We start from the raw sequence: 10,126 nt of genomic DNA on the forward strand, positions 1-10,126 counted from the left end.
GCATGTATTTTTTGTTTTATCTCTTTAATATTTATATAATTTATTTTTGTATTTAAAAATTTTAATATTAAATACTTTTTATTTAAAATATCATTTTTAGATTTTTTTAAACTGTTGTATTGGTCTCTTCTTTAAGATAATACAAAAAATAATTTCTCATAAAAATATTTTTTTAATTATTAATTAAATAATAAAATACTAATAAATTGAAAATTAAAAGAATAAAAATACTATAAAAAGAATACGGTAAAAAATTGGATTTTATCATTTTAAATTTGTATTATTAATTTTAATAATATATTTATTTTTAAATAATTTATGTATGATAAACAAATATGTTTACTTGTTTAGAATACAAATTTATTATTATATTTATATGTTCACGATTTTAATTATACTTTTAAGTATTCTAAATAAATTTATTTTATTATATTATATTTTACCTATCAATATATATTTGATCATGTAATTAAATAAAAATATATTTTTTAATGAAAAAATTTAATAACTAAACTAACCATTAATTATGTTGGTAAGAAGTGATCCACGGCAGAAAAAAAGGATAGAGTGAAGACGACTGGAGATAGCGATGACGGGGAAGAACAGGTAATGGAAATTCAACAACGTCGTTAAGGAATGATCCATTAAAAAAGGAGATTGCGTGAGAAGGCAGTAGATCGCAACGACGTCAGCGCTACTTCTTGTCACCACCGCAGCGACGACGATACTTGGAAGGACCGAAGCTACATGATGAAAAAAGAATGGAGAAGTGAAGATATGCTTCAATTAATGGGAGTGAAGTTTTAATATTTTAAGAAATTATATCATTACCCATCTCAAACCATAAATTATAAAATAATCTAACTATAGTTAAGATACTGGCCAATTAGAGTGTAACACATCATGAATGGTAACTTACATGTTATTTTAGAGGGGGTTGAGTAGAATTCACATATATTTGTGCCTTAGAGATCGAGATAAATTCATTTATCAAAACTTTCTTCTGTCAAAATGTTCTTCTCCTATCACGAAATTGTTTGTCACAAAAGAAGGGGTGTTATACGTTGATTATAATAATTAAAATTTGTTATATTATAATTTAGTCAAATATATTGTATGTGAATCTTCACATTTTTTTTATCTATGTTAAGACAAAAAAAAAAAAAGAATACCTATATTAAATACATATAAATTCAAAAAAACTCTTACTCGATGAGACATGATTAAAATATAAAAACATTCTATAAAATTTAGAAAACATGATAAAATTATTTTTTTTTATAAGCGATAAATAAATTTTATATTTAATAAATAACTTGTTTTATTTTTTGAAAATATACGGACAATGATTTAGAAGATGCATATAAACGAAACTCATTTCTAAACATCTTTTTTTATTGTTTTAAAAAAAATTGGCTATTAAAATAAAGCAAAAAAAATTTACTTGGCTCAAAACTATAAAATTTAAAGATGAAAACATTTTATTGGTTTGGTTATGCTTATATCGAAATTCGATCTTTAAAATTCCTTTTTAAAATATATATCAAGTATTTGATTATTTTGATCACATACATTTTCATATCTTTTGTGAATATTTTTGTTATTTTAATCTTTTAAAAATAATTTTATAAACATCTAAATCTTTGCTGGGATATTTTTAGTAGTTTAGTTAATCTCAATATTATTTAAAAGATCCAGCTACATATACACAAGCAACAGTCTAATTTAATATATAATAATGAATATGAAACTTTTCTTCCTTTTTAGTACTACGTGCAACTCTCTTCATAATGTATAAAAGTGCACTACTTGCAATAATAAATTGAAACTAAAGATTGTTTTAAAGTTGAATTAGGAACTATTATTCTAGGCATTAAAAAAATAAAATAATATTCAATGACATAGTATATCATCAAATCATGCATATTTTCCTTGGTTGTATTAACTCTAGGTTTGCAAACTAGATTGGTAGACTCAAATAAATTAATTAATAAACTGTAAGAACTGGTTTGAGACCCTAACATAAATACTTCTGTTATTGATTTTAGCTGTAATTATTGGTTTTTGTTGTTGATTATGATTCATGGAAGCTGTTAATTTAGCAGTAATATATATACTCAAAAAATGAGTGACAAATAAAATGTGTGTGTATAGCACTAAAGATCACATTATATAGTGGATGCATGAGAAAATGACATATCATAAACATGATCTCTTCTTTATTTCCCATTATATTGTTATTTGTTAATATCTTTTTATATCATGAATTCGTTACAACATAATTAGAAACCACCTTAACTTAATTGGTAAGCAAGAGAAGTCCTTATATATGGCAGGTCTCATAGAATTACAAGGTTGTATGGTTATTATAGAATAATATATAATTAGGCCCTATCTGTCAAAAGGGTAATGGAGAGTGCAGACAAGAAAACATTCCATGATCACAACTTTTACCACATATGTATTATTATTATTTTAGTGCAATCACATATCACTATACTCATTATTATATATTTTTATTTTTATTCCGTGACTTAATGCACCAAGCCGCATCTAATACCACACCACTCCTCATAATACTAAACAAAATTAAAGGACAACATCAATAAATTGCTATATTCCCATATTCTTTTCCCTCTTTAATTAACAGCATATTTGCTTTATTGCCTTTAATTAATTTCCTTAATTCTCCTTTGGTCTATGCAGCTAGCAATAATAACATGACACTTAGTAGCTACTTAATTAACATAAAAGAGAAAGAGAGAGAGATGAGACATACAAGAGGATGATGATGCGGTTCAGTTGGTGGTTCTTCAGGCTGAGCCGCCCCAGTAAACTTCATGTACCTCTCTATCACTCCTTGCATGGTTCTTATTTTTCCACATATAAACATGTACGTACACATTATTATTATTATTATTGTTATTATTATCACACAAGTTAAATGTACAAACCATAATATTAATACAGGTACAGTCAACATTACGTGAAGTCGACTTCAAACCATCTAACAATTTCAGCTATCAACTTCACGTGAAGTCGACTGCACTTGAGTTTTCACCTATTAATATATGCATGCATGCAAGAATCTTATGGTTGTACACACACATACTTCTAAATAGACAATAATACATAGTAAAAACTCACGTGCAATTATTTTCATATAAAGTTGATAGTTGAAAATTATTAAATAATAATTTAATCAAATCTATCAAATTGTCTAACAGATCTCAACTATCAACAGATTGTTCCGTAACCGCAATGTAAAAGCAGTAACAGTAATACCCTTTAGTGGCGAGTTCATAGAGCTTGCCATGAGCGGAGAAAATGACAAGGCCAATTTCAGCGTCGCAAAGGACAGAGAGCTCCTTAGCCTTCTTGAGAAGCCCAGCTCGGCGCTTGCAGAAGGTAACTTGCCTGTGAACCGGGTTCTCTATTCTCTTCAACTGAATTCTTCCACGAGCCATTGATGTGCGCTTTCTCTGCACACAACCTCCCACTAGTTTGAACTAGCTTCGAGGTTGCTGCAACCAGGTACGTAGTACCTCTTTATCTATTCAAACTTTTTCTAACCAAATTGCTTCAATCTTGCTTTCTTCCAACCCCTTATATATAACCTCACCTTGTGATCAACAAGGGAATCATCACTTACATTATATTGCTAATATTATTACTTTACACCTCACTAACCTTTCTTTAATGTTTAGTCATCAATTGGTTCCAATTTTATTTCATAATGGATCACATCACTCAAAGCATGTGATACCAAAGTTGATCTGGTCATTTTAACCATAGAATATGGTTCATTTCATTTTTCAACTTAAATAATTTATGTGCAGCCTTTATTATCGTATTATATTGCCAACAAAATAAAAATCTCCCTTTGCATACCAACTACCAAGGCCACAATTTCAATTTTCCATAGTATATATGCTCTTCCATAATTATAATAATCATAATCATAATACTACACTCTGTTCTGTTTTTGTTCTGTTCTGTTTTGCACTTAGAACCCTATTATTATTAGAAACTGCTTTTTTCATGTTACTAACATTAGATTAAAAATTATAAATTGCCAAACCGTGGTGGAATATAATCAAGAATCTGGTAAAGTAGAACCTTATAAAGCGTGAAACGGGTTTAATTTAAGCTCAATTGTTGTAATATCTTAACCTGATACATCTTTTTATTTTTTATTTTTTATTTTTTACTTTGATGAGATTAGTTCTGGCGCACTCTAAGCTGAACTACAGGACGAGGAATCAAATCATATTATATAGTATTAATATCATTGTTGCATATAGTCAAAATCCGAATTTTTTATTTTCTTTCTTGCCATTGGAATTCGGTCCCGTCATTCATTCCAACTGAATATTAGAATTATATTAGTCACAAAAAAGTAGCTTTTATTGCTTCTGAAGAAAGCTGAGTGCCACCAAGTGTATATATAATAAAGTATTTGACAAAAATCTTTTTCCAAAAATGTTATTCGCAAATCACAATCAGCAACTATTGTATTTATATACAGATATAGTTTAATTTATTTTTAATGTATATTTATATTTTAACATATATTTTATACTAATGACTGATTTAGTACTTCATTTTTACGTATATGTAATATAATTGTATAATTATTTTTATTGATATAATAATACATAATTAAATAGTTGAGTTAATACTTAATTTAGTCCTGAACTTATACGCGAGTCTTCATTTAGTTTCTAAAATTTCAATAGTCTTTTTAGTCTCTAAACTTTATAAACGTGACTTGCATTAGTCCACACCTCATTTAACACCAGCATTAATAGAAGACTGACGTAAATATTATGTTGTAACTTGTAAAATGATACTATTTTAGTTTTAACGTTCAAATAGTCTAAAAATAAAACTATAGCACTTGTTCTGAGAAAGAAAGTTTTCAACAAATACCACTTACGATGTTATTTTTAGGTTATTCGAGTGTCAAAACTAAAACAACGACTCTTTAAAGAATCTAGTATGGCATTTGATTATCTACGTCAACATTCGGTTAATGTCTTTGCATCAAAAATTATTTTAGAGATATTAATATGAATCACGTTAATAAAGTTTAAAAACTAAATAGAGACAATTAAAATTTTAGAAATTAAATTAAGACTCATACAAATTTAAAAATCAAATTAAATATTATTTTTAAATAGTTATATGTTTATTTTTTTCGTTGATAATACATAAAAATTGAATCTATATTAATTAGCATGAAGAGAAATGCTATATATGAGCGATCAGAATTTAATTTTTGGTTATCATTTAAGCCATAATTTAATTTATTTAGTCTAATAATTTAATAATATATTTTATTTTATATTTTTAAATATTAATAATTAATTAATATAAAAATAATAAATTCTAATGACGCTTATATATAATTAACCACCCATTTTTTAAAATTTGGTAAAATATACGTTGTCTTAATTTGCCATTATGACGATACCAAACAAAGAATGATTCAGTCAATGCATACTTGTATTGATATGCATGTAATTTTTCGCTAGATGCACTGTATAATATTGTTATATGTAACAGATAAATGTAATAAATGTATATTTGATCGTTCAATTAATGAAAATATAATTCAAATAGGAAACAAATTAAGACACAACTTTTTTCGATTAATGATTAATTAATATTTTGTTTTCGTTTTAGATTTCACTTTCTCTCTTTACAATAACAATTTAAATTCTTAATTTTTGCTTATCCACTAATTTATTAGTTGATTATTAGTTTAAAAAAATAAAATTTAATTTCTAACAAAATCCATTAAGATAATATACACATATAACATGCTTAACGTGTTAGATTAGGTGTAACTGGACATCTAGAAACTTTATTAAAAATTATATTTTCAATTTTTCTCATTCAAACAGAAAGAGCGAGATAGAGGAAATACTTAGTTAATTATGTTATTTTTAATAGTAATTGAAAATTGATTATAAACTATTCACCATTTTTTTCTTTTGGTGTCTATATATAAAAGAAAAAAAAAACCCAACTAATTAGCTTGGTTTCTATCTGAGCATAGAAAATGATGAAACTCATTCCAAGGCTGAAGTTATTCCATATATTCTTGCGCACTAATTCTGCACACTTGAAGCAGTATTTTTAGCCGCAAAATCAGTTAATTAATTGTTTTTGAAAAATCAAGATGATACAGACAATTATAATTTGGCTGTTCTTTGAATTAAAGTGATACAAGTCTTTTCATTTCATTTTAGAGTTTTGAATCTTCTTCATCAATTCTCTTTTTAGAATAATATCGTCAAGCTTCTTTCTAATGCACGTGTGTGGTATAACTTTTCATGGACACAATAAAATTAAATTAAATACAATTCCGCTACGCCGCTACGATACTAATAATATTTCTGACAACTCCTGCCAACTCTTGTTTATGACTGTATTTAATGGAAGTGTCTTTGTAGATGTGTCTAATAAAAATATTTTTTTTATGGATGTGTCTAATAGAAATATCTTTATAAATGTATTTTCTGAATGTATCTTTTTATACATTTGTTTAAAATATAATAAATATTGATAATAAATTAACAGATAATATATTTGTACCCTATACTTTTTTAATTAAATAACTATGGTTTTTGGCCAAATATAACTATAACAAAACAAAAACAATAGTGGGAAATTTTCTGCCGCATGCAAACTGGATAAAAGGAGATTTTGAATTTAAATTTGGCAGGGATTTTTAATTTTAATATACAAGTGTGTAATCAATTGATGTGATAAAATGAGATTATTAATACAATTGGTATATTAATTGGTGGTTGAGAATCTTCATTTCCCTTAAGATCTTGATTTCAATCTTCATTCAATTCATTGTATGTTTGCTTAAATATGGAATCTACTACTTAAATTCATTTAAGTGATCATAGAAAATCTTCATTAGTGATATATCCACTAATTAATCACACGCTAATAGAAAAACATACAAAATCTAAAAAGGATACATTCAATATAAGATTTTGTTCTTAAAATTGAAGCTGTCCAACAAGCTAAGGAATATGAATCATGGTAAGATTGCAAGGAGGGCTTACATCTACATAAGAGGAGACCTTCGAGGTATTCCCTTTCTTTTCCTAGAATTTGCATTATTGAACGGCGGCGGCGGCAGCGGCTGAGCACACGGAGAAGGCCGTTGTCGGCGTTCAAGAAGTCTTTCTGGTTCAAGCTTTTTGTGCAATTCTTCCTCTTCCTCTGCTGATAACATGGTTCTTGAAATTCCTTCTATTGCAAAGCTTTCACTCTCACTCTGCTTTGTCCACATAAGCTAATATTGTCACACCAAACACACAATAACAACCAATCAATATCCATATTTTGAAAGAGAAATTAAATATTAGAAGATCAACACTTTTTATTAATGTGAGTCAATATTTTATTTTTATATTATTAAAAATTAAAATTTAATCTTTAATATTTAGAGTTGGTTAAATATTAAATTTTATTGGTCATCTAATATTACGTACTCTACTTTAGAATTATTCAAGTATTTCCAAGTTTTTTATAATTCCATAAGAATGAAAATACTGCAATAAATTAGTTTAATTCAAATATAATATTCTATATTTAAATAAAATATATATAATTTTTATATATTAAATACATGTATAATTAGACTTATTATGTTATAATATATCAGAAAAGGGTTATTTATTCTCTAATTTTTTAAAAACACCTAAATAATTGTGTAACTTTAATAATGCCTTCATAAAAATATGTAAATAATATAATTTGATAACAATGTAAAATTGTTCAATAATAATAATAATGTAAATTTTTTTTATAAAAGTATACTTCTCCTAAAAGTTTATGCAATATTTTTTTTGTTTATCAAGAAACGAATTTTAGATTTTTTAGAAATAGAATTCTAATATTAATATTATGTTATGATGATATCATTTCTTCCAAAAATTTAATCTAATAAAAGAATGTAACGTAATTGGTTATATGTTTCTAATAAATAATAATAAAATAAATTAAATTGAATTAAATTAAATTAAACCTTGCACTCTAAAGAGCAAAAAACATGAGGCTGAACGATGATCCTTGTGCACATCACACAGTTAGTGTTGCATCCAAAACCAACTTTGGCAGAAATCTTGTTCTTTTTGGGATTGAGAGGCCTTGTAATAAGGAAAAGGACCCTGAAACCATTGATCCTATATGTCTGAATCCCACTTATGTTCAATGCATTTTCAATCTCTATCACCCTCACAACATCATTATACGATGATCTCCTTATCTACATTGCAAAATAAAAAGAAATGGTCCAATCTAACGAATTAGATAAAATGCTACAAAAAAAAAAGAAAAAAAAAACATATATATACATACATTATTCTTGAAAAGTTAATTAATTAATCAAAATAAAACTAAATATTAATATTATATATAGACCTGAACCACTCGATGTTTTTCATGAGAAGATGCAATGCAATGAACGCAAGATGCTTTATGGTTATTGCAATCGAGGCAAAACATTTTGCAATCATTCTTAGCCTTTTCGGTATGAACATTGCACAAAGAGAAGAATGTTATGGATAGTAGACTCTCAAGCCATGCTGGTACATACAAGCATTCCTGTAACACATGCACAAACACATTCAAATTCAAATTGTAATTAACCATAATAATGTGAATAACCAATGTTGTCATTTTAATTTTCTACTGGGAAGAGAGTACACTACCATTGCCGATGATGATGATTTCATTGTACAGATGTAGTGATGATAATATAAAAGTTTAAAGTTCTATGAGGTCAGGCAGCGATAGTAAATAGTAGAAGAGAAACTAAAGTTTATATATATATTTTAAAGAGCAGGGTTTTGATGTTCAAAAACTAAAATGGAAAAATAAAGAGGGGGTTGGGGGGAGGGGAATCATGGCAGTTCATATGAGAGGATGGTAGGTTAATTGGTTAAATGAGTTTTGGACCGTTAGATTTGATGGCATTATTAAAGTTGTGTTTAGAAGGAAGATTGAGATCCAGTGACAAAAACTAGAAAGTAGAGATTTAATTAAGTTTTTATGTTGTATTTAGTGTAAAGTATATAAAACTCAATTATGTATATTCTATTTGATTTAAAATAAATATAAATATAAAAACAAATAAAATTATACATATTTTTATTAATTAATGTATATAAATACATTTAATTTTAGAGTGAAATAGAGAGAAGAAGAAAAAGATTCTTTCTTGTTTTAGGAAATTAAATTTTTCATTAATATCTCTTGTATTTTAAATTTTTTTAATAAATATTTAAATATATTATTTTATTGTTAAAATTTTTACATATTGTATAAAATTGCTTTTTCTCTTTATTTATCCCATCTAAACATACTCCAATTTGTTTTATAAGATAGGATAGATTTTTGTTGGAACTATAAAATGAAAAACAAACCTACAATTTTTCATAATAATTTTTTTTATAATTTTTTGTTAAAAGATCACACATTAAAGTTTAAGAATAAAAAAAAATAATTATTTGTGTATCAAAAAAAAATAGCACTATAAACATATACTCTAAATTCAAAAAAGATGAACTTATATAAGATTTAATATAAAGAAACAAGATATCTCATGATGACTAAGTAAATTGTATAGTTGAAATTAAATTCTTTAGACAATAAAATATTAAAAAAATTAATTATACAAATGGTATATCTATTTAAGATTCTAAGTAATCCACTAACATACATATCAATATCTCTCAAATTGTATATCTATTTAAGCTTATACAATTTCAGCAACTTATAAACATAATCACAAATTATAATTAAACAAACAAATAAAAGTTCATATATTCAAATGAGTAAATTACAACAAATTTAGTAAAATTAACAACAATCAACTCAGTAAAATTAATTCAGAAATAATTAACTCAGACAACAATAAACTCAGAAAATTAACAGTCATTTAAAACACCATCAACTCAAAACAAACTCTAAATTACACCCTACCTAATATTATTTAATTTCTAATTGCACTATATTAATATAACAAACTCTAATTGCACACTTCATTAAAAAATTTAATCAATAATTTAATAAAATACCTAACAAAATCCTAAGC

The 10,126-nt window shown here is 25.9% G+C and overlaps 2 protein-coding genes across 2 annotated transcripts; both read right to left on the bottom strand.

The window, feature by feature from the left end:
* Nucleotides 1-2,719: 2,719 nt before the first annotated feature.
* Nucleotides 2,720-3,589, bottom strand: LOC127741302 (agamous-like MADS-box protein AGL12). The gene is made up of 2 exons (XM_052253547.1): nucleotides 3,286-3,589; nucleotides 2,720-2,870 (listed from the first exon to the last, which is right to left on the bottom strand). Exons 1-2 carry the CDS (start codon nucleotides 3,465-3,467, stop codon nucleotides 2,735-2,737), a joined length of 318 nt encoding a protein of 105 aa, XP_052109507.1. The 5' UTR covers nucleotides 3,468-3,589; the 3' UTR covers nucleotides 2,720-2,734.
* A 3,501-nt stretch (nucleotides 3,590-7,090) lies between these two features.
* LOC107461807 (uncharacterized) lies at nucleotides 7,091-8,765 on the bottom strand. Its single transcript, XM_016080360.1, has 4 exons — nucleotides 8,742-8,765; nucleotides 8,452-8,634; nucleotides 8,141-8,296; nucleotides 7,091-7,321 (listed from the first exon to the last, which is right to left on the bottom strand). Exons 1-4 carry the CDS (start codon nucleotides 8,763-8,765, stop codon nucleotides 7,091-7,093), a joined length of 594 nt encoding a protein of 197 aa, XP_015935846.1.
* Between the last annotated feature and the right edge of the window lie 1,361 nt (nucleotides 8,766-10,126).

This window comes from Arachis duranensis, chromosome 8 (assembly GCF_000817695.3).
Source record: "Arachis duranensis cultivar V14167 chromosome 8, aradu.V14167.gnm2.J7QH, whole genome shotgun sequence".
In the NCBI taxonomy this organism is placed as follows: domain Eukaryota; kingdom Viridiplantae; phylum Streptophyta; class Magnoliopsida; order Fabales; family Fabaceae; genus Arachis; species Arachis duranensis.

What these genes read in the sequence shown, in the direction of transcription:
- LOC107461807 (XM_016080360.1), bottom strand. Translation starts at nt 8,765, where the DNA reads ATGAAATCATCATCATCGGCAATG. An exon ending in AATCATCATCATCGGCAATG is followed by an intron (nt 8,635 to 8,741) that starts GTAGTGTACTCT and finishes CATGTGTTACAG; the next exon opens with GAATGCTTGTATGTACCAGC. An exon ending in AAAAACATCGAGTGGTTCAG is followed by an intron (nt 8,297 to 8,451) that starts GTCTATATATAA and finishes TTTGCAATGTAG; the next exon opens with ATAAGGAGATCATCGTATAA.
- LOC127741302 (XM_052253547.1), bottom strand. Translation starts at nt 3,467, where the DNA reads ATGGCTCGTGGAAGAATTCAGTTGAAGAGAATAGAGAACCCGGTTCAC. An exon ending in TATGAACTCGCCACTAAAGG is followed by an intron (nt 2,871 to 3,285) that starts GTATTACTGTTA and finishes TGGAAAAATAAG; the next exon opens with AACCATGCAAGGAGTGATAG.